We start from the raw sequence: 27,569 nt of genomic DNA on the forward strand, positions 1-27,569 counted from the left end.
CTTAGAATATGAGAGGAGTCCTCCCCTTGTCCTGGAGACCAGAAGTCATATCTAACCATATATGGGCTCTTTCTCACAGAACCGTACAGGTCAGGGCAGATTTACTAACATTTTCAGATCTGTCCCGATTTACCCAGCGCCCTGATACCAGACATTAAGGGTGGGACTCCTGTGGTATCATCAGGGCACTTTCGAACTGCCTTACTGGCAGTCTTTACCTCAGAATGTTCTGAAACTTTCTCAGAACCAGTGCCAGACAGGGCCCAGCATGCTCTGTTAGTTTGGAGGGTCTGCCAGCCTGGCAATACAGGAAATATGACACATAGCAGTTTATGGAATATTATAAACATCTGGGATTTACAGCAGGTCATTCCCAGGCGAAGGCTCTTTTGAAGCTTGGGGGCAGCAAGCTATGTGTCAGCTCCCCTGCTGGGATTGTAGCCGGAGAGTATGTCTTTTTCCCAAATAAATTGGTTCTGCCATGCTGCTTATCAACTTCATCTGATGGATGGGCTATTAGCACAGCTGGGGGCCGGGGACACTCTGCAGCAGGCTCCTGCCTTTTGGTGGAAGGAAGGAGAAAAAAAACAACAGTCTTTTAAACTAAGAAATGTCAGTTTCTGATCGCTTGCCATGACTGCGCACATCTGACCAGGAAATCAGAAAAATCGACCGCAAATCTTCCAGATTCACCCACGTTTCTCACGGCTGTTACGTGACAGCACCCTACACCTAAGTTACTGCTAGTTCTCTGTCGAGAGGAAGAGAGAGACCAGATTCTATCAATCTTAATCGCGATCGATGCAGAGAATCTATTGCGGTCGCATTTTCTTCACGGGCGGTTCAAGGACGCGTCTGCGGCAACGCAACCGTCCGTGACAGTATCTGTTTACGACATATGTGTCGAACTCCAGGCCTGGAGGGCCAGATCCATGCCAGTGTTTAGCATGGACTGAGAAAGAAAGGAATGTGTTCTACCTGATGGACCACACCTTTCCTGATTAAAGGTGCGTACACACGTTAGATAAAAGTCTTTGGAAAATGAAAGATCACAGACCAATTTTACCCCCTTTCATGTAGTATGAGAGCCATACGCTACACAGTCTATTCTATGGAGCTGAACTCCCCATCAGATAAAATCTTTGCAAGATGCTGCACACAAAGATGCTGTACACATTCAAAAGATCAATATCTGCAAAATATCTGTTCCTGCAAAAGATCCATTCCTGCAAAATGCATTCATAGTCTATGATATCTGCAGATCCCATACACACCTTGTTTAATGGACATTCATCTTCAGATCAGGCAATTATCTGCCGATCTGAAGATCCAACCTGGTGGATCTGATCTACAGATAATTGTCCGTTAAACAAGGTGTGTATGAGATCTGCAGATATCATAGACTATGAATGCGTTTTGCAGGAATGGATCTTTTGCAGGAACAGATCTTTTGCAGATACTGATCTGTTGCATGTGTACAGCGGTCTTTGTGTGCAGCATCTTGCAAAGATTTTATCTGATGGAGAGTTCAGCTCCATAGAATAGACTGTGTAGAGTATGGCTCTCATACTACATGAAAGGGGGTAAAATTGGTCTGTGATCTTTCATTTTCCAAAGACTTTTATCTGACGTGTGTACCCACCTTTAGACCCATCAATTCATTTGAGTCGTATCAAAAATGTGTGAGGATCTTGGCCCTCGTAGGACCGGTTTGACATACCTGGTTTACGTGAATGAAATGCCGGTGTCAGCAGGATGCTGGCTTTTCATTAATCGCAGGGACAGCGATCGGGACAGGAACAAGCTGTTCCCAGTCCCTGATCAATTTTGCGGCGGAACTGCGGTGGAAATGAGCGGCAGCAGTGCGGCGATTCTGAGCGGCGAGGTAAACAACGCGCGTACGTGTATTTACACCCCTGGTTGTGAAGCAGTGTGCAGGGAGGCGTAAATACACGATCCGGCGGTGGAGAAGGGGTTAAAGCACATTGCTTTCTTCTCTGCCAGCCAGAAGCTGCTCCATTATGTGCTATGCTGTTACCTCTCCTTCCGTCCCCACAGAAACTGACACACATCACTTGGCTGGTACGTACCCCTTTTGAAAGCCTGTGCTCACCAAGTGTCCCCTGGCATAACAAAGATTACCATATTTTTCGTCTTAAAAGACGCACCAAAAAATGCCCCTTTTCTGTGCATTTTTGCTTTGTGATCGTGTAAACGCGTATGCAAATTTTTTTTCAATCGATCCACTTTTGGGGGCGAAAAAGTGCATCTTATAAGGCGAAAAATACAGTATCTCATGTACCCCATGACACAGACATTCAATAATGGTACATGGTAATTGTTTCTAAACAATTTCCTAGTGTTTAGTTAGCTACAATTCTAATTTAGTGTTACTGTTTATATAGGATTTATTTCAATGATCATACTTTGAAACTCTACATGTGTTAAACTCTCCTAAAGACCAGGGCTTTTTTTGTAAAATAGGCCACTGCAGCTTTAAGACCAAGCTGCAGGGCCGCACAACACAGCACACAATTGACTCTTCCCCCCTTTTCTCCCCACCAACAGAGCTCTCTGTTGGTGGGGTCTGATCGCCCCCAGGTTTGTTTGATTTTGTTATAAATATTTGTTGTTGTTTTTTTATAAATATATGTATTTTTTTTTTTTTTTTTTTACTACACACCCTTTCTCCCTCCCCTGGCCAGCCTATCAAAGTGGATTGCTTCTGTGGGACACAGGGTGACAGCCGTGTCTTTCGGCTGTCCCCAGTACAGCGCTGCTGTAGATCGCAGCACTGTACGGGTACAAAGACAGCAATTTTGCCATCTAACAGTCTCCACCACTTGGAGACTGTCACTCCGCCCACCAACTAGGAGATACGCGCGCAGCCTGCGCACGATCTCATGCAAACTGCTGCCCCAGGACTTTACGCTGATAGGCGTTAGGCAGTCCTGGGGCTGCCACGCCCATCGGCGTGACGCGATCGGCAAACAGTTAACTTTCTCAAGCATGTGTACCCTATGGATCTATCAGAAGTTCCCCCTGAGGTACTGTTAAGCTTGGAGGTGTAATCTCCACAGTCAGCATACAACACATAAGCTGACGTGAAGGAGGTACACACACCAGCACAAGGGATCAGGATATCCCCAGTTTAGTGGAGGAGAGGACTGACTCCAATAGGAGATTGTGGTGCACAGAGCCGGTGCAGATCCGAACAGCCACAAACAACACTTTCGTAATAACGTCTCAGCGCAAAGTAGCGCTGAGCGCATAAACCAGAACTGAGGAGATCAGGACAGGTAGACAGAATGAACGCTTGCTAGCTAGCGGCTACTTAGCGACAACAAGCGTCCAAAACCAGACAGACTGGAATGAGGCAGCCAATGCGTTGCGGCGATGGCGTGCCTCACAAAGACAGGACAGGATAGTCAGGAAATAGCAGGATCAAGATAGATGAACGTAACACAGATAAATATACAATAAGTATGATTTCCTAGCGTATTACAATTACAGCTATCAATGAAACTATTTGTAACGTCTGACTAACATATGTATATATCGGCAATGAACCGATATATGACATAAGCAGGAACTCTGACTAAGACTGGAGTAATACAGGGAACAGGACTCAGAAGGATTCGCTATCTCTTCGCAGAGATGAACGCAATCCACAAACAGGACCAGGAACAGGATACTACCTCAGCACTGGTGCTCACGATACGCGCAAACTACCAAAGAGTGCTGGAAGGCAGACTGACTGAACACAGGAAATAAACAGTTCGTGTACGTATATATCAGCGACACTGATGTATCAACGTAACACGAATACAAGGAAAATAATAAACGTGCAAGTATGCGTATATATTGGCGATGAACCAATATATAATACAAGACAAGCAAAGTAACAACTTCTAGAACAAGAGCAGAACTAGGAGGACTCGCTGACCCCTTCGCAGGAGTCAGCGCAGTCCACACGGACCAGGAACGAGGTGGGGCACGAGCAGAGTAACAGATAGAATCTGAGACTATGGTAGCCCATGAGGCATTGCAGGAAGCAGTTCTTTATACTGAGGTCATCCAATGGGAGCAGACCTGCAGATTCCCACACAAGTGAATGGTAATTAATCACAGGCTGATAGCAGGAAAAGGCAGACAATGATATGCAGCCTGCAGGAAAGGGACCGCCCCTCCACTGCAGCAGACAATGTTTGTTTACACAAAAGCATATTAAACTGTCATTAACTTCAGAGCGACTGGAGATGGAATCAGCAACTAGTTTAAGTGCAAACCAGACTATGCAAGCAAATGCATGTAATGACATTAGAACTGCTTGGTTTGCAATACCACTGCAGCCAGCAGTAAACGCTGCAGACATGATCATAACAGGTACGTGTACCATATGTAGAGAGCCTATCCCATATAGCACTAGCCTATATCCATAAATACATTTTCACAATAAATCTCCTTTAACCACTTTCCCCCCGCCCGCACGAATTTCTCCGTCCCTTTTTCCATCCTTTAACCCCCAGGGATGGAGAAATCCGTACTTTGCACACTCCCGCCGTTGTCCGCGCTCCCGCTCGTAAACACGCCGCCCGCCGCTAGTAAACACGCAGCCGCCCGCTCGCCCGGAGATCAATGAATGGGAAAATCCATTCCCGTTCGTTGATCTAAGCCCCGCAATGATCCGCTGCTCTCCGATGGGCAGCGCGATCATTGTGATCTTACCCAGCCTCCAAGTACTTCCTCTAAGCTTCCGGAAGGACGCTTGGAGGTCGCATTAAAACAAAAAGTAACTGTGGCCATCTTGTGGCCAAATAGTAAAACTACACCCTACACATTTTTCACATACAAATTACTTTTACACAAAAAATTAACTCATTACCTCCCACACTCCCAATTTTTTTTTTTTTTGTAATTAAAAAAAAATAAAAAAATGTACAATAAAAAAAATACATAAATAGTTACCTTAGGGACTGAACTTTTTAAATATTTATGTCAGGAGGGTACAACACTGTTACTTTATAAACTATGGGCTTGTAATTAGGGATGGATGCAAAACTGAAAAAAATGCACCTTTATTTCCAAATAAAAAATTGGCGCCAAACATTGTGATAGGGACAATTTTATAACAGTTTTATAACCGGGACAAAAGGGCAAATACATTTCATGGGTTTTAATTACAGTAGCATGCATTAATTAAAAACTATAATGGCCGAAAACTGAAAAATAATTAATTTTTTCCCAGATTTTTCCTATTTTCCCATTAAAACACATTTAGAATAAAATAATTCTTGGCATAATGTCCCACCTAAAGAAAGCCTAATTAGTGGTGGAAAAAACAAGCTATAGATCGTTTAATTGTGATAAGTAATGATAAAGTTATAGACGAATGAATGGAAGGAGCGCTGAAAGGTGAAAATTGCTCTGGTGGTCAGGGGGTAAACCCCCTCAGTGGTGAAGTGGTTAAATATTATTAAATTGTGTATAGTGGGCACTAAAGAATACTCATTTCATTGATGACTTTGCACAATTTCATAAAAGAATATAGCAAAATAACTGTTCCTGGAGACAGGGACGGATCAAGACCAAGTTGCGCCTGGGGCAAGGTCAGGTTTTGGCGCCTAAAGGTCAGGTTTTGGCGCCTAAACTGCCATTCATGTTGCCGCCTTTTTAAGAATTCAACAAACTGCGCCTGGGGCAAGATACCCGCTTGCCCCCCCACTAGATCCGTCCCTGCCTGGAGAGTATATCTTTACTAGAGATGGCCCAGCCTTGGAGAACTCATGGAGAAGCACATGATAAGTTTGATCAGCTGATAGATTTGTAAGCCTCTGATTTGCTGTGATGACTTCCTGGTTTAACACATGATCATGACCAGAAAATCAGAGCCTTACAAATCTATCAGCTGATCAAACTGATCATGTGCTTCTCCATGATTTCTCCAAGGCTGGGCCATCTCTAATCTTTACTACTAGTGCAGTCTTCAAGCACAGAGTCAGTTTATTACAAATGCCTAATTGTAACAAAACAACATGGACAGAAATAAAACTATGTTGCAAACTGACCTCGGAATGAATCCAGAGGGTAGTGGGCCTCACAGTGATGGCCGATACAAATAAGGACTGCATCAAAGATGGCCGTCTCCTGCTTCCCGTCTTTTTCAGTTGTGACATCCCATTGTCCAGTTGTGGCAAAATCTGGCCTCTTTGAAATGTTTAAAACATTGGTCTGAAAGAGTAATACTGGTGTTAATGTAAACTCTCTAGTTTAAAAAAAAAAAAAACATCACCAACACAGCTGATCCTGATACATTTCATTGCTCACGCCACAGATATCGGTCAGAATAACCATTGGTGGAGTGATGTCACCTGTTTTGGTAGCTGGTGTGCCCATGTGGTTAACACAGTAGTGTTGCTGTTGTAATCTAGGTTTCCTTATTCTGAAACCCGGATCATGCCGTGCACAGTAGTTCAGTCATGTGGTTGCGTTCCATGGCACGTTTCAGGTGACACAGATGTTTCCTTCTTCCAAGAAGTAAGCATCGGAGTGACGTGAAGCATGTCTTGAACCGCCAGTGAGTAAACTCTCTTTGACCCTGTCCAGTGCTTCAGGTGCTGAAGTGTGGTCTTCAGCAGAATTCAGGTTTTCGAATGCAGTATGGTTTTAGAAAAATTCTATATTGTTGGAGGAAAGGGTCTGAAAATCTAACCACTGTCATGTCAGAAAAAATGTGTATAAGCAGACAGAGGCGCCAAAAGGATAAAATATTCTAAAATGTTTAAAATGAGGAGGCAGAGGTGGACTTACCTCCTCCAAGCAGACACACACGAGTGTTGTGTATATTCAAAACAACAAAAATGTATTTATATACTCCAGAAAGTGCAAAAAAAAAGTAGGGATGGTTAAAAGATTCAAGAATTGTCAACAATGTGATTGTTGTCATTTAGACAGGCCTCCAGGAGAAACTTTATTGTGACAAATTCATGCTGTTGTGGTTTCATGGAAGAAACATTTTCTACGGGTGTGTGTACATAACTTCAATCCTGCAACTGCCAATCCATCCACTGTCCTTTTAGCCACATTTGTGGTGGATTTATACGACCCAAGCAAGTGTTTGTATATTGGTGTATTCCCTTAATCTGTATTAGTATGTACTCCATGTTCGTTTCTTACTTTGTGCAGAGCTATGGAATATGTTGGTGCTTTATAAATCAATACAAATGTCATTTTTTAACCAAACTATCGGGTTGATTCACTATAACACTTTGACTAGCCCAATAGGCGGCCTGTCAAGTTTCCTGGCAAGTGACAGGCCGCCTATTGGGCCAATCAAAGTGCAGGGATAATGTCCTTTAAAGTGATTGGACCTGCAGGGGCTCAGGGCAGGATGAGTGGAGCTCTTGTCATTGCCAATTAGCAGGCATACGTTCGTAGCGCTCGCTATGCTTCTCTGATAAGGCACGCTATTTCCGATAAGGCACGCTAACTCTGATAAGGCACATTAACTCTGATAAAGGCACGCTAACCGTGCAGTAAGGGGACAAAAAGGAGATACCGAGCGTCACAGTAGGTAACGCTCCCTATTGTAGGTAACGCTCCCTATTTGTTACAGTGAATCAACCCCTATGCAATTATGTAACGGTGTAATAATAAAATAATAATAAACCCCAACACGTAAATTTTATCGGGTGTTTTGGAAACTAGGTAAAACCTGTTATGCAATTTGCACAACTCATACGCAAAGCATGCATGTTGTTCATGTAGCACATGCATCTATAATAATCATTTTCAAGCTGCCCTCTGAATGTCTGTATGTCGTCTTCTGTATGTCCTTCCATCCACAGAGACAGATCATCCACAAGGCAATTCTAAGCAGTTGCCTAGGGCCTGGAGGTAGTCTAGGGGCCTGGTGGATGCTAGCCCCCACCAAATCGTACAAATAAAGCCAGGTGACCATCAGCTGTGTCAAAAACTGCCATCTTGCCTAGGGCCCCATTTCATCTTAATCCTTTCCTGATCCCACACATGACCAGTGGCGTTCCTATCATTGGGCGCAGGGAGGCGTGGTGCAACGGGTGATTGACAGGCAAGGGGGTGTCGCCAAGCCCCCCTGGCCCCTACATCGGCAGAGCAGGAAGGAGGGGAAGAAGCGCTAGAAGGAGGGGCAGCTGGCACAGCGGCAGGGAGGGGGGCCAGAACACCCCCCCCCCCTTCTTCACCTGGGTCCCCTCATTCAGCTCTCTCCCCCTCCAGAATAGCGGCGGCGAGGCGGCGCTGCGGGTGGGCGGGCGGAAGATTACTCACTTTCTAACTTCCGCGTTCCAAGCCCTGGAACGCAGCATCCCCGTTGTCACAGGTCTCCGCCCTTCAATGCCGCCCACTGTGCTTCCTGATTGGCGGAAGCACAGTGGGGGGCATTAAAGGCAGAGATCTGTGACAAGGGGATGCTGTGTTCCAGCGCTTGGAACGTTGAAGTTAGAAGGTGAGTAATCCTCTGCCTGCCTGCAGTGCCGCCTCGCCACCGCTATTCTGGAGGGGGAGAGAGCTAAAGGAGGGGACCCTGGTGAGGCAGGGGGGGTTCTGGCCCCCCTCCCTGTCGCTGTCCCAACTGCCCCTCCTTCTAGCCCCTCTTTCAGCAACTATGCTGGCTACACAGGGGCACAACTATGCTAATGGGGGCAACTTTGCTGGCTACACTGGGGGCAACTTTGCTGGCTACACTGGGGGCAACTTTGCTAATGGGGCAACTATGCTGGCTACACTGGGGACAACTAGGCTGGCTACACTTGGGACAACTATGCTGGCTACACTGGGGGCAACTATGCTGGCTACACTGTGCTAATGGGGGCAGCTACGCTTGCACCACGGGTGGCAACTACACTAGCTATACTGGGGGCGACTATACTATCTAAACTGGGGCAACTATACTAGCTACACTGGGGGCAACTATACTAGGGCAACTATACTACCTATACTGGGGGTGACTATAATAGCTACCTATACTAGGGCAACTATACTACGGACAACTATACTACCTATACTGGGGAGGGGGCAACTTTAATAGCTACTTATACTGGGGCAGCTATAATTGGGGGCAACTATACTAGCTGTCTATACCTGGGGCAACTGTATTACCTATACTGGGGCCACCTATACCTGGCATTACCTGCCGTGGCATGCGTAGTTTGCTGCACTTGCTCCTTTTTTTGGGTGGGGGGGTGTCTTATAATACCCAGCACCGGGTGTCAAATGCCCTAGGTACGCCACTGCACATGCCTTCTCCTATCCGCTGACATTTTCCATGGCGCTACGTCCATCTGATCTGCATGTGCCCCCTTGTGCCCCGCCCCACTGTGATTGGCCGTAGTGCTTGTTGGATGGCACATGCCATGTCCAGAGACATGGCGCGTGCTCTACTGCCCTGCACAGTATAGCTGGTAGAGCTGTGGAGTCACAGTCCAGGAGTCGGAGCAATTTTTGAATACCTGGAGTCAGAGGTTTCATAAATTGAGGAGTCCGGGTTAGAATCGGATGAGGTTTGTACCCACTCCATAGCCCTGCCAGGGCTGTCGAGTTGGAGTCAAGGAGTCAGAGCAATTTTGGGTACCTGGAGTTGGAGGTTTCATAAACTGAGGAGTCGGATGATTTTTATACCCACTTAACAGCCCTGGTTCCACCAACTAGTTGTGTACTATGTAGTTTACATAACGTCTGGATACATTTACATGCACTACCTCCACATGTAAAGTGTACCAAAGTTTAGTGAATACAACCCAATATTTGATAATTTCAGTGCCAGTTTCATCCCTTATGATGTCTGATCATCTAAATCATATACGGTGTGAGCAGTTTTATTGGTTCTTATCAGGTTTTTGCTGCTGTCTGTGGTGTGCAGACATTCTCGTTCCTTCATGTGGTTGAGGACTTGAAAAGGTAGTGAGAGAAGTTTTGCTCAGTGGAGAAAAAGGCTGCATACAAGGCAGATCTAACCCTCCCCTGCTTTATTTAAAATAAAACAAACACAAAAAAAAATGGTGTTTCCACTTTGAATTCCTTCAAATTGGCCACTGAAAACATGCCTTTAGTGTATTTGTATCTTTAAAGGACACGAGAGGCAAAAATAAACTAATGAAATAAACAATCGTATCTATCTTCCTTCCCCTAAAAATGACTTTTTAAGATATTCCACAGTTTTATTTTATGTTTAAATCTACTTTTGAATTTGTAACTGGTTTATTGTTTTTTCTCAATGACACATACATTGAAGTACGCCAGAGCTACAATTTATGAACTATTGATCCTTTTTATCTCTTTCCTGCTCTCAGAAGCCATTTTCTGCTAGGAAAGTGTTTGATAGTTGGAATTTCTTACCAGTGAGGGTCACACTGTAGTCACTTCCTGTCCGAGTCATGACAGAGTCAGCCACTTACATACCTTATATTTAACTCTTTCAGGCATATTAAGAAAAAAAGGAACACTGCATAGTTATTTGTGTGCTAGGCACTTTACATACTCATGTCCATCTCATCATGTCACATGTCACATCGGGTATCCTTTAAAGGTAACCTAAAGTCATTGAAAAAAAGCCATTAAAATTTACCTTGGGCTTCGACCAACCCCCTGCAACTGCCCTGTGCCCACCTCACAACAAACCGATCCTCTGGTCTCCGCAGCGACCCACTTTCGTTTCTGGAGACTCAGCGAGTCGATGGCCACTACGCCTGCGCAGCCCTGGCTGTGCTCGATCACAACCCCATCGCTGAGAGCATCCTGCGCATACACAGTATGAGAAAATCTTACACTGTGCAGGCCGCTCCCGGCGACAGGTGCACGATCGAGGACGTGCACAGCCAGGACCGCGGAGGCACAGTGGCCATCGACTGAGTCACTGTAAACGAAAGTGAGTCACAGCGGGGGACCGGAGGGTCGGTTTGTCACAGCATGAGCACAGGGCGGCTGCAGGGGGCCGGTAGAAGCCCCAGGTAAGTTATACTGGCTTTTTATTAATTAGTTTAGGTTTCTATTAAGCAGTAGCATGCTTACCTTGAACTGGATATGCTTTGTCAGCTGAAAGTGGTCAGCATAGAGTTTGAAATATGTCAAGATCTTGGAATTGTGCATAAAATTAGGGAAGTCCTCTGGAATTGGAAAGTCACTATAACTCATCATCTCTTTGGAAGTATTGATGATGACAGATTTATAAATGCTTGCTCTGCCCTCCTCTGGATTTTCCTGTAATAAATGAAAATGAAGAAAGGTTATTTACTTGTCATAATTCCACTACTGTATATAACAAGTCTTGCCTAGCATATTATTTAACGTGATTCCTCTTATGCGTTATTACTGCTGTGTAAGGTGGTGACATATTTTCCAACAAATGTTCAGTGTATTGCTGACCTATTCAATTGTCTGTTAATCATCATAAGTAGCTTGATAGAATAAATGCATGAACAGAAATAAAGGCTGATATAATAACGGCTTTCCTGCTATCTGTTTTTCTATTTGTGCTCTTTAAAGTGAACCTGAACTCAGAACATCCTCTCTGCTCTAAAAGATATGCAACAGCATAATAACATTTAAACAAAAAAAACATTTCTTGTTACAGCTGATACACACCCTAAAATAAATGTACAGTGTTTCTATTTCCGGATTCATGCAGACATATTGTTAACATCCTGTGCTTTCAAATGAGCTTATCTCTGCCATGGCAGTCATGTGACATAGCGGAGAGATCACATTACAACTTGTTATTAGACAAAATGAGGGGGAATTAAACAAGCTAAACTCTCTAAATGCATACAAGGTGCATTCTTCTCGATTTTCCTTCTGTCCTGTGCAAGAATTCAGGTTCACATTGAGGACACTCCAGGCATAAAGTCCTAATGAAATGATGGCTACAGGCATCTGTGGGCAGGAGTATTCATGCTTACTGCACCTCCCATTCCTTGCTATCGTCCGCCATTCCTCTGTAAAAGGCTTGTTAGTGTACACGAGTCGGCTAAGTCGCACTCTCCTGCGCACGTGCTAGCCCGGTGGTGTGCCTCCTTGACAACACTCCTGTAGCTGGGAATGCTCTGTGCATGTGCACTACATTATGCCTCGTAGCCACACATTTGCAGAACGCTCTCGGGCACGGCAGCTCGATCAAGGAGGCAAACCGCTTAGCCAGCGCTTGCACACACTAATGGGCCATTTACAGATGAATGGGGCAGATGGCAAGAAACAGGGGGTGCAGTAAGCATGAGGACTCCTGCCCACAGATGCCTGTAGCCACCATTTCATCCGGACATTACGCCTCAGATATCTTTTAATATTTTCTAAATATGACTAGTTGCTATGAGCAGCAGGTACAGATAAGTAATGTGGATGATACTATCTGTGCAAAGCTACAGTTTATACATGCTGGTCTGTCTACTTATAAATACATCATCTTCCACATTATTATTATTTTGCAATTATCGTATATTCCGGCGTATAAGACGACCCCCCAACTTTTCCAGTTGAAATATAGAGTTTGGGATATACTCGTCCTATAAGACTACCCCTCTTCAAAACATGCCTCCTCCATCCATTTTTGCGAGTAGCAGAGCAGCTTCTTAGTTCTGGGTCACACCAGGTGTCAGGCGCCGGGTGTAAGTTCTTGTGCCAGGCAGAGCATTAAATGATGTACCAGGTATGCAGCCATGGCGAAAAGGTCCGTTTGCAAAACCTGTTTCAATTCAAAGTTTGCTGCAATCCCTGATAGCGCTGCTCGCACAGGTAGCAGGGCAGCTTCCTGGTTCGGGGTCACCTGACTGACGTATGCGCTCCACTACTCGGTGTGTTCCTCCTCCGGTGTAATGACAGAATGGGCAGCCCGAATGCAGCCCAGCACGCTGAAGGATGAAACGTCATCACGTGCAAGAGCATCGGGCCACACGTCATTAGAACGTGACAATTTAAAGCGAATGCCCGTTTTCCTGCTGCTGAATTGTTTATAAACGCTGTGGCCGCCTCCCGCCACTGTTATCATCATACTGCCCTCCCCGATGTCCAGTCCAGCAGCAACCACCTGATCTCGCTATTAAAGCAGGAGGGGGAATATAGCAGGAGCAGGAGGGGAAAAAAAGACAGAAGGGGCGGCGGGCAAGGGGTGGAGTATAATGATAGTGAGCAGAGCAGCACTAAAGTATACAGTTTTCGTAAATGAATTCAAGCTTCAACGTTGGAGGATGACGTAGCACGCACGTTGTCCAGCTGCATGCGCAGAACTAACAGAGCTGCTCAATCTGCGGGGCTGCCCATTCTGTCACTACACCGGCAATCTCTTCCAGCGTGAGCGCACATGTCACATACAGGTGACTCCCAGAACCAGGAAGCTGCCCTGCTACCCGCGCAAGCAGCTGCTCGCAAGATGCTATCCGGGAACTGTCAGACTAGGAAAACAGACATCCTCCACCCTTACCCTGAGCACTGGCGTGCCACAGGGCTGTGTATTAAGCCCTCTCCTCTATGCACTTTTCACCCATGACTGCCAGCCTATCCATACCTCAAACGTAATTGTTAAGTTTGCAGATGATACGACTGTCATTGGGCTTATATCAGACAATGAGGAAGCTGCATACAGAGAAGAAGTTAGGAACCTGACTGCATGGTGCGACATTAACAACCTGTTATTAAATACAAAGAAGACCAAAGAAATTATTCTGGACTTTAGGGCCACCAAAAAGACTACTCACCTACCGCTAATGATCAATGCAGAGGCTGTGGAGAGAGTTTCCAGCTTAAAATTTTTGGGAGTCACCATCGCAGAGAACCTGTCCTGGGCTGACAATGCTTTAGCTCTAACTGGCAAAGCACAACAACGCCTCTACTTTCTGAGAAAACTAAGGAGCGCTAACCTCCCACAGAAGCTGCTGGTTAATTTCTACAGATGCACTATAGAAAGCGTTCTGACTAATTGCATGACGGCCTGGTACAACAGCTGCACGAAGGCTACTAGAGAAGCCCTGCAGCGAGTTGTTAAAACAGCAGAAGCCATTATTGGCACTGAACTACCATCACTGGAACTTTTGTATAATACTCGCAGCTTAAGAAGGGCCAAAAACATTATCAAGGACAACACTCACCCTGGAAATGCCATGTTTGAGCTCCTTCCATCAGGTAAACGTTTTAGATCAATCCGCACACACACAAACAGACTGAAAGACAGCTTTTTCCTATCCGCCATAAACTTGATAAACTCTGAATCCTCTATGAAATAATTTACACTGTGTACAAATTGTTTAAACATCTGTAATACCTGGCATACTTGTATAATTTCTTCTCTTCCTTGTTACTATCACTATGTTCCCTATATGCACCGTGGGGTTGTCATGAAAAGTAATTTCGTTGTGTATATATATATATATATATATATATAGATAGATAGATAGATAGATAGATAGATAGATAGAGAGAGAGAGAGATATGTTAATCTTATTATTAGGCATTTTTGTCTTGACAGCAACTAGTCCACTGCCCTGTCTAACCGACATCATATATGTCTGCATGGGTTGGTAGTTTTGATACACTATTTATATCAATGTGCAATGAACTAGAACTTCAATATGTGCTTGTGTACTCATGGGAACTGTTGAACTGCTTTAGTTTGGGAAGCAAGCACAAGAAATACAGAATCTTCCGGCCTATTTTTAGAAGTTTAAGTGTATGTGTTCTAGTCATGTATACACTACAGAATATTCACATGCTTAAGGCTAGGCTCACAGTGAGAGTTGCACTGCATTCCCTGTAACAGTGGAGCGCAATGCAACGCAATGGGAAAGCAGTGCCATACGTTATCCGGGCATTGTATCGCATACAGTAAAGCATACAGCCGATGAATAGTATGCTTCACTGTACTGTTAAAGCCAGTGTTATGCGGTAAACGCCCTGCATGCAACGTGTTAAAATACCGCACTTTGTCAAAACGCACTGCAATGGCCGCGCTGTGAATGTCGCATTGTTTTTGTATTGCAATGCGATGTTCTGTGTTACAATGCGGCCCTTACGACACACCGCAATAGCCCACTGTGAGCCTAGCCTAAAATATATCATTCGGGAACTAACTTTAAACCTCCATAGTCCGCCAATGTCTTCAGTTCTTTCAAAACAAGTTGGTTCCAAACCCTCGTCCAAACAGCATTTAATGGCTACCAGGCCACTTGCTCCAGCTCCTATCACGGCAACCTTTTTCCTCATGATGGGCTTAAAGAAAAAAAGGAAATGAACATAAACATAATGCAGAAAATCATAATATAACCATTCATTTGTATAAGACAATTGTAATTGTACAGGACAATTGAAATTGTGCCAAAAATAGGTGTGCAGCTGCTGTCAGATATATTTATACTTCTTTTTATTCTGGCTGCAGTTTTTTTTATCTATAATAAAAAGCCAATAAGGTAGTTGTCCATAAATCTAGTGATGTATGGACATATGGACTAAGAGACAGATCTCACTCTGATTGGGGAGAGATTTGTTGGCTTCCAATACAACGCAGGCCAATTCCCAATCAATTTCGGCATGAAATCTCTTAAGAATTGACCTCCTGACGCCACTTTCGCTGCCTGACCGCCTCCACGACTGTCCGCCGAAATGTTTATACCCCCTGGTGGCCGTGCATTGCAATCTCACCTGCTCCAGCTGCCATGACTGTGCAGCTGCTCCTGGTCTCCTCCGTTGTCTCCTCGTGTGCTGCTGTCACACGGAGCCACCACGTTGTGACATCAGACACACACTCCTGTCTATGAAACTGGGAAGCTCTGCAGCTTGAGCAGGTGAGATTTACAATGCACAGGCACCAGGGGGCAAATTTACATTTCATTGGACAGTTTCCGTGACGTTCATTGATCTTCATAATATCGCACAACATTACCGCCATGCACCCGATCAAACACGTCGGGATGAGATTTTGTATCTTGTGCAAATTGGTCTAAATGTTGATCGAGCATGCTTGTTCAATAAAATAATTTTATATTCGATTGGGCTGCAATATGGCATGGTGTAAGGCCAAAGGTGCGTATATGCATAATAATTGTCACATTTAGCGATTGTGCATCAGTTGTTACAGCGACAGTACAGAGGACAAACACTATATGGACATACTGCTCAGCTATAGTTAAGTGCATATAATGTTTAATGAAGAGGGTAGGAGGGATGACAAGACAGCGTCTTGTGGACAAGGTACGTATGCTATCCTGTATTCTGGCTGTCCTGCTGATCCTGTATATCTAATACTTTCAGCCCTAGACCTTAACAAGCATATGCAGATCAGGTGTTTCTGGCAATATTGTCAGAACCGGGCAGCACGGTGGCGTAGTGGTTAGCTCTCTCGCCTTGCAGCGCTGGGTCCCTGGTTCAAATCCCAGCCAGGGCACTATCTGCAAAGAGTTTTGTATGTTCTCTCCGTGTCTGCGTGGGTTTCCTCCGGGCACTCCGGTTTCCTCCCACATTCCAAAAACATACGGATAAGTTAATTGGTTCCCCCTAAAAATTGCCCTTAGACTACAGTACTACATAATATAGACATATGGCAATGGTAGGGATTAGATTGTGAGCTCCTTTGAGGGACAGTTAGTGACAAGATATATATATATATATACACTGTACAGCGCTGCGTAATATGTCGGCGCTATATCAATACTAAATAATAATAATAACTGACAAGATTAGCTGCATGCTGGTTTCTGGTGTAATTCAGACATTATTGCAGCCAAATAGACCAGCAGGGCTGCCAGGCAACTGGTATTGTTTAAACGGAAATAAATATGGCAGCCTCCATATACCTCTCACCTCAGGTTCACTTAAAATTTAGACTGAAAAATGGGAGTAATCATTGCACATTTTTTTCAAGCTGCAAAAGTCATTGTTCTGGAACAAGAAAACATGTTAGGCGTCCAACACGTTTATCAGTGGAGACGGTTTATCACAACGTGCAGAAAGGGAGACGTCCACCTGAGCAATCAATCAGAGTTCTTGTTTCATTCAGCAGCTGAAATGTGATTGGTTGCTGTGTGCTATTTATGCTGAAGTTTTCTGTGCAACTCCCTTGATAAATTGGTCCAAGGCAGAGCAGGATCATCCACCAGGCAACCTAGGCAGGTGCTTGGGGCTTAGTAGGTGTCACGGGCCCACCTGCCACCTTCTCTGACCTCTCTCCACTGCAGCTTACCAAAAAGACCACAAGGGGGCCCCACATCTACTACCTTGCCTAGGGCCCTATTACATCTTAATCCATCTCTGGTCCAAGGGATTACCCAAGTAGTGAAACATGGACAGTGAGATGAGAGTCTTGAAGTCATGTGGCAATCGGCAAGGACAGCTCTGACAAAACATGCAGAAATAAATGGGAACCATTTAATGGTTTAATTCCCGCAAGCTATGAAACATTACAAGAAGTATCTAATGTTGCCTACCTACCGATATCAAATTCAGCACATAAGCTGAACAAACAATGAGCAGCTTAACTAGAAAAACCAAACATTAAAATCGGACATGTAAGGGATATTTTTTTCATGTATTATGCAAACAATACTGCGCCTTATGCAATATAAATTGAACAGTACGTGAGAGTTTAGTTCCATCCAGGTGAAACCATATACCGGTACTTATTCATCATACGTCATTCTGAGGTTCTGCACCCAAACAAGCCATGTACACTACATGTACCATAGATTCTGAATACATATTGTGATATTCATATTATTTATAAATACTAAAATACTAAATCTGTAGATAGCTGTATGAAGAATCATGCCGTTATTTTCTTGGTAACATCTATGGCTGTTGTTGTGTTGTTATGTATTTGTGCAGTGCTGACACCTGCAGCAGTTTGCAGAACATATAGTCATGTTACCAACTGTTACTAAAAGGAGATCACAATCGAATCCCTTCTTACAGGCAAAGACCAATATCTCTATCATATTCGGTAGTTAACGAGGGGGGGGGGGGGGGTGGAGTTGGGATGTGGAAGAAAACCAAGGCACCAGGAAAAACAATGCAACAATGCAGATGTGGTGAGAGCATTAAAAAAAAAAATCACACATATGGTCGGGCCGGAAATTGAATCAGTAATTCAATTGCTGCAAAGCGAGGGGGTTAGTGGTCTGTTTCCACTAGCTAGCAATTCTCTTCACGCAATTTTGGATGCTGAATTGCAGATTGGAATCAATAGGCTGCATCCAAATTGTGTGCAGACAAATAAAAATGATGCAGTTTGTAGTTTTCTGCAGAACACAACCAAATCCCCATAGCGCAGGTGCCACGTCCATTTTGGAAATGGAGCCCAGTGGAAATGTGCCCCAACCACTATGCTGTAGTCAGTAAACAGCATGTTCAGAAGACAGGAAGGGATGGGGAAAACTGGAGAAAAAGTGGGGCCAGTGGCCTAGCAATAGGGATTGTAAAGGTCTCAACCACCTTGGGCCAGAGGGGTCACATAGGGCCCCTCTCAACCTCAGTATTAGCTCTTTATTGGTCCTGTGCTGGTAATAATCACATCTATAGATGCTTTGAATAGTAGTAATCATTAACAAGCTGTCCCCCATCCCCTTCTTGCACCTCTGACACTGTGGTTGTCCTTGGCAGGTTTTGGTGCGCCGTATCAATTATGTATACAGTGCTTGGGGGGGGGGGGGCAATGTAAAACTTGCATCACGGCCCACAGCTCCTTAGCTATGTCACTGGGTGGGCCTAATGTCACTGGATTGTAGAGTCAAGGTTTTATGCATTACGCAGGTCCTGAAGGTCTGTAGAGCATATAACCATGCATGTATTTCTACATACAAGCATATGAAGCTAACCGTTTACACACTCAGATGAGAAAGCAGTGTCACCATATGTGATACTTCCACAAAGATCTACAGAGCTAACATTATACCAGCTAGGCAGCAATGACTAAAGTACTCCTAAATGTATTAAACAAATTGTCACAATTCTAGAGGTCTGCTGGCACTATGGAGCCAAGGAGGTTGTGTGGATGGTCAGCTCCGTGGGTTGCAGTGAGCATGGTCTGACCTTAACCAGAGCATGCAGGATGCAAGATAAGAGGGGGGGGGGGGGGGGAATCGGAAATGATTGCAATCCTTAAAGTGGGCCTGAACTCAGAACTTCCTCTCTGCTATAAAAGATAAGCATCAGCATAATAACCTTTAGGCTGCTTTCACATTAAGACGTTACAGGCACACGTTAGTGCAGCCTGTAACGCAGCCCACCGCACAGTAATGAAAATTCAATGGGCTGTTCACAGTGCCCACGTTGCGTTACATTGTACCGCAGCACGTCCGTTGAGAGTGCTGCATGCTGTGCGTTATGCGCGTTAGACTGTGTGCACATGCTCAGTAGTGTTGGAGGAGGAGGTCTTCCCTCCTCCTCCTCGACCAGGCACATGTCTAATTAATATTCACTGCACGGTGTGACGTGCAGTGTTTACTTCCTGGAGCGCCGCTCTGTGCCGTGATTGGCCGGCGGGAGCACATGATGCCGCATGCGTCCAAGAGTACGCATCACGGACGCCAGAGTGAGCTGCACAACGCGGCTCACTCTGACGTCCACATCCAGGAGCACCAGGCGTTGCGTTAGGGGCATGTTATGCGACCATGACGTCCCCTAAAACGCAACGTCTTGGTGTGTAAGTAGCCTTAAAGAATAACATTTCTTTGTTACAGCTGATACAAATCCTGCAATAAATCTGTAGTTTGTCTACTTCAGGCTTTCATGGAAGCAGACATATTGTTAACATCCTGTGTTTACAAATGAGCTTTGTGCTGTGGCAGTCAGGTGACACAGCTCAGGGATCAAACTTGTGCCTAGTCACATATAAGGGGGACAGGCTAAACCTTCTAAATACATACAGGGTGAATTTCTCTATGCTTTCCTTCTGTCCTGTGCAAGAGTTCAGGTCAACTTTAAATTCAATTAGTGTCAAAGCCATCATATAAGCATTAAGACGCGAAACGGCTGTCAGGCTATCGGTGTCCTGCACTCACCACCTCCATCTATAATCCCTGCAATGGTGAGTGCTTTCATGTAACAATTGTATTAGGGGCCTTTTTCCACTTGCAGCGAGTGTAATGCTGAATTGCAAATCGCTAGTGATATTTGAATTGCTAGGGTTGCCACTTTAACATAGGAATCGCGGCAGGCAGTTGCAAAGTCGCGATTGCGTAAAAAATTTGGGCCAAAGTGCAATCGCTAGTGTTTAGCGATTGTGATTGCTAGTGGAAAAGGGCCCTAACAGTTTTCATCTTTGACATGCATTGAATTAAATGATTGTCAGTAGTGCTAAACTCCTCTACTGTTGTCTTGTATATTAAAGAGTAACTGTTAGGCATAAAATACACAATCAATTCTCTATTGCAGGCTGTTACATTGGCAAAAAAGGATGCTAACTAGGCAATTCAAAAGTTTAAAATCAATCTTACTTTTTTTTCCAATTAGGTTTGTTTCCCCATGCCTCCAGGCTCTATATTCGTACACAGATGCAAAAGAGAAGTGACATGGCATGCTGAATCAGCCTGATTAGCTGAAGCCTCTGTCACTCACCTATCTCCTCTCTGATTGGCCATCTGGTTTCCCCTTCAGTGTGTTGGCTGCAGTGGCTGCTAGGGCGCAGAGAGGGCGGGCCAGAGGCTATCTCCCGTCACTGTCCTCAGCCCCCCTCCTCCAGTGGCATGTTTGCCCCCTGCATCTGCCACCCGCCACATTCCTCCTCTTCCCAGTGCTGCACATTAGGGAAGGATAAAGGTGGCACACACAGACTCACCTAATAATGGTTCCAGGTGCTGAAGTTCCCTTCTATACTCTCTGCACTACCGCCAGCGGAGAATAGATGGGAAGAGCAGCACTTGGATCCATTATTAGGTGAGTCTGTGCCTGCTGCATTTATCCTCCCCGCTGTGCTCAGAATTAGGGTGGGGAGGAGGTGGATGCGGGGGGGGGGGGTTCTTTAATCTGGAGGACACAAGATGGCCACTGCCAGGAGGAGGATATTCTTGTGGTAAAATTAAAAAAACATGGAATGCAAAAGGTGGACAGTGCAATACATCTGTTACGTAAGTAGAGCAAGTATTTATCTACTTGCATATGTAATTTTTTTTTTTTGGGGGGGGGGGACTTGGCATATTATGGCAAATTATTATTACGGCATATTATGCTCTTTAAATAAATTGTGTAGCTTAGCTGTAATTTCCATTACAGAAAACCAAAAGGCGAGGTACATGGAATTGCCTTTGCCGTGCCTTTAAAAACGAAACAAAACAAAAAAAAAACGTACAAATTATAAATAGTAAGATCAAGGGGGTCCATGATACTTCAATACTTTGCATAACTTTTTTTTTTATTTGGTGATGTCCATGTCCTGCTTCAGTATTTATGTATGCTTATAAAGTAGAATCCCTTTATAGTAAACTCCAAGTGACCAGAAAAAGTAGTTAACTATATCAGACGTTTACTATTTACTATATACATTGTACAGTATATTTATACAAATGCATTTGCTGGGACCTAAGGACTGAGTTTACTTTATCACAGTTTACTAAAACAAGACTCTACTGTACAGTATAATCTCATAGTAAACTCTGATATAGTAAGCATTCGGGTAAAGTAAACTAAATGTCCAGGTCCCGACCAAACACCTTCATAAGTATATGGGAGTAATGCCTGGTATAGTAAACCCTGATATACACTGGTTATAACTGTAAATCTTACTTGATTGGCACCTTGTACTACACACTTCTTGAAAATAAAAGATTATAAAAAAAAAACCCCGATATAATTGCAGTTTTAGAGCAGGTGCAGAGACGAGCAACAAAATTGATGCGTGGGATGGAAGGTCTCACTTATCGAGAAAGGTTAGATAAACTGGGTTTATTTAGTCTAGAGAAAAGACGCCTTAGAGGGGATCTAATTAACATGTATAAATACATCAGAGGGCAATATAATACCTTGGCGGATGAGCTTTTTGTCCCTAGGCCTTCTCAAAGGACTAGAGGACATGATCTGCGCATGGAGGAAAAATGTTTTAGCCATTTATTTAGGAAAGGGTTCTTTACAGTAAGAGTGATTAAGATGTGGAATGCATTGCCACAGGAAGTCGTTATGGCAAACTCTATACCTGCATTTAAAGGGGGCTTAGATGCTTTCCTTGCGTTGAAAGACATCCATGGCTACAATTACTAGGTAATGCCTAATGATGTTGATCCAGGGATTTTATCTGATTGCCATCTGGAGTCGGGAAGGAATTTTTCCCTTTAGGGGCTAATTGGACCATGCCTTGTAAGGGTTTTTTCGCCTTCCTCTGGATCAACAGGGATATGTGAGGGAGCAGGCTGGTGTTGTACTTTATACTGGTTGAACTCGATGGACGTATGTCTTTTTTCAACCAAAATAACTATGTAACTATGTAACTATGTAATAGAACTTCTGTTATAGTAAACCTGTTTCTGTATCCAGTTCAGGGCCGGATTTACAGTTCAGGAGCCTATAGGCACAGACGTTCTGGCACCCTAAACCCCGCCCTTCACCACAAGCCACGCCCTCTTTTCTTGCCCACCAGCGTATGCATGTGAACTCGCACACATGCCAGTCTTTCAGGTGTCTCTATAAAAAAAAAGTCAGCTTGCAGCCTAGACATGAACCATTGCTCTTAACTATTGGAGGCTGCTTCTCTAGCCTTCCATCTATGTGGGCTGCGTCCTGGGAGTCCGCTGTGACCAGGAGTTCAAAGATTTCACCTGTGGAATGTGCTCCTGGCCGTTGCAATGCATGCTGGGAGCTGTAGCTAATAGATGTGAGTTCCCGCCAAGGTAATGTATGGACTACATCTCCCGACATGCACAGCGACAGTTGGAAACATGCTCCAGAGGTGGAATCTTTGAACTCCCAATCACTCCGGACTCTCATGGCACAGAGGGGCTAGAGGAGCAGCCCCCTGCAAGCAATGACGCTCTCCTCAATGGCACACTGCGTTACAAATCCTCATGGGGAGGATTAAACAAAAAAGGTCCTGGGTCATGTGCACTTTAACACACACACAGGATCCAGAGCAAAGTTAACACACACCACACACACACACCACACACACATCACACGATCCAGGGCAAATTTACACACACAGGATCCAGGGCAAATTTACACACACAGAATCCAGGGCAAATTTACACACACAGAATCCAGGGCAAATTTACACACACACGATCCAGGGCAAATTTACACACACACGATCCAGGGCAAATTTACACACACACACGATCCAGGGCAAATTTACACACACACGATCCAGGGCAAATTTACACACACACACGATCCAGGGCAAATTTACACACACACGATCCAGGGCAAATTTACACACACACGATCCAGGGCAAAGTTAACACACACCACATACACAGGATCCAGGGCAAGTACACACACACACACACACACACACACACACACACAAACACACACACACACACACACACACACACACACACACACACACACACACAGGATCACACACAGACAGAGACACACCACACGATCCAGTGCAAATGACAAACACATACCACACGTGTCCAGTACAAGGTATAACACACACTCACACACTCTCTAAAACACCACTCCCACTCCCCAACAACAACGGGGAAAAGCAAAGTACTTTACCACAGACAAATTTGCGCTCTTTCCAGCCGCTTCAAAGTCCATGCAGAAGGCGGCAGCGGCGACAGCAGCAGGAGGCAGAAGGCGGCAGCGGCGACAGCAGCAGGAGGCACTTGCCCGACACGGCAGACTGACAAGCACGGCGGCTAAAGTAAATGTGCCGCCGAGTCTCCCATACTAGTGGTGACAGCCAGCAAGAGAGATTTGGCTTTACGTCACCGGATGCTAAAGTGTAGGGGAGGCGGACACGATGTTCTGCAGAGTGGGGCGGGCGGGACAGGTGGCTGTAGTGACCCCTTTTGAATACAGTGTGGGCCGCGGCATGTGACAGGGAGGGCGCCACTGTCAGGGGCTGTAAGTCACTTCAGGACAGCGTGTGGGATATCAGAGCGGAGAGGAATGCGGTGTACGGAGCTGCGCCTCTCCAGCCTCTGCTACTGGCTGTGCTAACGGCGCTTTGCTGTCTGAAGGGAGAGAGACAAGGGGACACTTTGGGCGGCTACTGACCCGCCTTTCACAAAAGCTCCGCCTCTAGGCACGCGCCTAGGGTGCCTTATGGTAAATCCGGCCCTGATCCAGTTATAGTGGAAAGTGGTTGAGAGACTCATGAGCCGTGGGCGGGCTAAACGACAATTGTAGCCTGCTTGCTATCTGCACACTACTCTGGGCCTACGTGGATTACCTCAAAATAGACCTATGCTCCCTTTGTAAACTACTTCCTGAGTACTGAGGGAATTGCCTATCATCTGTTACTTGCTTGTGCATGGCTGCAACCAGAGATGGATTATGATGTACTGAGACCCTAGGCATAGTAGTAGATTTTGTGGGCCCTTGTGGTCCTTTTGATACGCTGAAGTGGAAAGAGGTCAGAGAAGGTGACAGGTGGACCCTTTGTCACCCACTAGGCCCCAGGCACCTGCCCAGGTTGCCTGGTGGATGATCCTGCTCTGGCTGCAATGCTACAGTATCATCCAAGCTGCACAGAAATGTGAACAGAGAGGCACACTATCAGTATTGTATCTGCATTGACTGGTGAGAGCTATGCTTCCTGTGCAAGCTGTTTCATGATTATTGCATGCAAATCTATGTATATTGAACACTGTGCATTTTGACCTAGCTTAAACATTGTCTGTGCTTGCTGAAGCCTTGAAAAGAAAAAATGACTCCCAATTACTGACTGAATTTTAGGACCGCAGTGTTAAAGCCCCCTAAAGACCAGGCCATTTTTTACTAAATTGGCCACTGCAGCTTTAAGGCCTCGCTGCAGGGCCGCACAACTCAGCACACAAGTGATTCCTCCCCCTCCCCCCCCCCCTTTTTCTCCCCACCAACAGAGCTCTCTGTTGGTGGGGTCTGATCGCTCCCCCAATGTTTATTTTTTTATATTTTTTTTTTTTTATAAAATTCTACTATTTATTTATTTTATTTTATCTTAAATACTTCCCTCCCCCCAGCCAGCCAATAACGGCGATCGGCTGTCATAGGCTTCAGCCTATGAGAGCTGATTGCTCTCCTGTGTCCCAGGGGGACAGCCGTGTGACACGGCTGTCCCCAGTACAGCGCTGCCTTAGATTGAAGCGCTGTACTATGTCAACCTCCTTGCCGGTTATCCCCAACTCAGCTCGGGGTAACCTGCGTAGGAGGATTTCTCAGGCCCCGCTGGGCCGATTTTCAAATTTTTTTTTTCCTGCACGCAGCTAGCACTTTGCTAGCTGCGTACAGTTTCCGCTCGCCGCCGCTCGCCGCCGATTCGCCGCTACCTGCCGTGCCACGCCCCCCCCCCCCCCCCCTCCAGACCCCTTGCACAGCCTGGCCAATCAGTGCCAGCTAGCGCTTAGGGGTGGATCGGGATTCCCTCTGATGTCCCGACGTCCATGACGTCGGTGAGAAGCAGGAAATCTGAACGGGATTTCCTGCTTACTCTGATCGCCGAAGGCGATCAGAGTGGATAGGGGGATGCCGCTTGTCAGAGGCTATCATGTAGCGAGCCCTGGGCTTGCTACATGATTTAAAAAAAAAAAAAAAAGTGCTGCGCTGCCCCCTTGCCGCCAGAATTCGAACGGCAAGGGGGTTAATAGACTGCTGTTTCGCTGTCTAATAGTCTCCTAGCTGCGAACGCAGCTGGGAGACTGAAGGCAAAGCGGAGCTCCGCCATCCAAGTAGGGATACGCACACATCTGCACGCGCGATCTCCTGCAAAACAGGCCTGCAGGACCTTAAGCCAATCGGCGTTAGGCGGTCCTGGGGCTGCCGCCACGCCCATCGGCGTGACGTGCAGAGGGGCGCCTCTAGCCATTTTGTCCCTCCAGGCGAGAAAACCTGTGGTGCGAAGGTGACATACAAAGGCACAAGGGGACAGAAGGAGGCACAAAGGGGCACAGAGGGAGGCGGAGGTGGCACAGGGGGACTGAAGGAGGCACATGGAGACAGAAGGAGGCACAAAGGGAGATAGAAGGACAAACAGGGGGTCAGACATGGCACTAGAGACTGAAGATACAAGGAGACAGAAGGAGGCACAAAAGATACAGAAGGAGGCACAAAGGGGGAAAGAAGGATGCATAAGGCATAGAGGTGGCAGCTGCCTTCAACTTACACTAAGTGCATGCAGCAGAAGCAAGTAATAGAACACAAACAGGGCGTGGCTTAGTCAGGGGTGAAGCTTAATTTGGGGGGTGGGGCTTAATCCAGCAACATGGCACCCCCCCAGGACCAATGGCACTCTAGGCAATGGCCTGTACTGCCTATGCCTAGAGGCTCCCCTGGCTAGTGGTTAAGATACAGTATTATTATCATTGATTTATAAAGCGCCAACATATTCTGTGGCGCTGTACAAAGTAAGAAACGAACATCGGGTACATAATAATACAAACAATGGTGTACACCAATATAGAAAATATATAATTGGTGACAAAATACAGAATCAGTACAGAATTGGTAATGACAATGACAAAAGTAACATGATGAATAAAATGTATAATGAATTCCAAGACACAAAAGAGCTTACAATCTAAAGGTACTATAGTATTCTTTATGTGCTTGAGTATGACAATTTCTAATATAGTAAACCACTATTTCTGGTTCTTTGGAGTTTTAGATAAAGGCATTCTACCGTAAGGGAAACGTGCATGGGTGTTATCATTGTGGATCAACAGCAGGCTGGTAAAAGTCTAGAATCTGAGAAATAAATTTTCTCTGTTCAAAGTACATTTTTTTTCTGTGCACAGGTGAGAAGTCAGCCCTGTAAAAGAAGGTACAAGGGTCCTGTTCTACGTACGGCTTCTGTTCATTATCAGTTGTTTTTCAAAGAGCTGCTGCAGTGTGGGGGAAAAATCTATATTAACTGGCTCCAGGCGCATGCTATTTAAATCTACCTTCTGTTTGCAGCCTTTTATCTTTGCCAGGATGTAGATTTCAGTAGCCTGGCTCCACGTGCTCTCGACAGAATCGCAGAAACCAATTTGATTGTGTGATCATTATGAGCCTCTGATCACTCAGTAAAAAAGAAAAAAAAAAAGACTCTGGTCCTTAACGTATACTTGAGATAGAAAAAAATAAAAGTACTTATACTTACCCTACTTGGTTGGGGCTTCCTTCAGCCCCCCTTTGGCAGTGGGCTCCTTCTCTGTCCTCCCCTTCTTCTTGTGCATACTGCAAATTCCCCCACTGCACTACCATCGCTAGGTGTGTTCTTCCCTGGCACAGTAGTACTGCGGAGGTGCAGAATGCTCCTGGTGATGGGGGCACGCGCACAGCTCAGCCTGCGCAGTACAGCAGGACTGGTGGCGACTGGAGGAAGAGACAGGAGGATCATAGCGTCCCAAAGGGATAGCGAGGGAGTCCACGATCTAACGGGCTGAAGGAAGCCCCAGGAAAGTGTAAATGCTTGTATTTATTTTTTTCTCATGTTT

At 45.4% G+C, this 27,569-nt stretch overlaps 1 protein-coding gene across 1 annotated transcript in view; it reads right to left on the minus strand.

The window, feature by feature from the left end:
- Window positions 1-27,569, minus strand: part of LOC137521114 (flavin-containing monooxygenase 5-like) — a 96,843-nt gene that overhangs the window by 46,177 nt on the left and 23,097 nt on the right. The window contains exons 2-4 of the mRNA XM_068239926.1: window positions 15,091-15,228; window positions 11,047-11,235; window positions 6,069-6,231 (exon numbers count right to left, since the gene is read on the minus strand). Of these exons, the coding sequence (XP_068096027.1) occupies window positions 6,069-6,231; window positions 11,047-11,235; window positions 15,091-15,222 (484 nt within the window). The 5' untranslated portion in view covers window positions 15,223-15,228. The remainder of the gene's footprint in view (window positions 1-6,068; window positions 6,232-11,046; window positions 11,236-15,090; window positions 15,229-27,569) is intronic.

This window comes from Hyperolius riggenbachi, chromosome 6 (assembly GCF_040937935.1).
Source record: "Hyperolius riggenbachi isolate aHypRig1 chromosome 6, aHypRig1.pri, whole genome shotgun sequence".
Lineage (NCBI taxonomy): Eukaryota > Metazoa > Chordata > Amphibia > Anura > Hyperoliidae > Hyperolius > Hyperolius riggenbachi.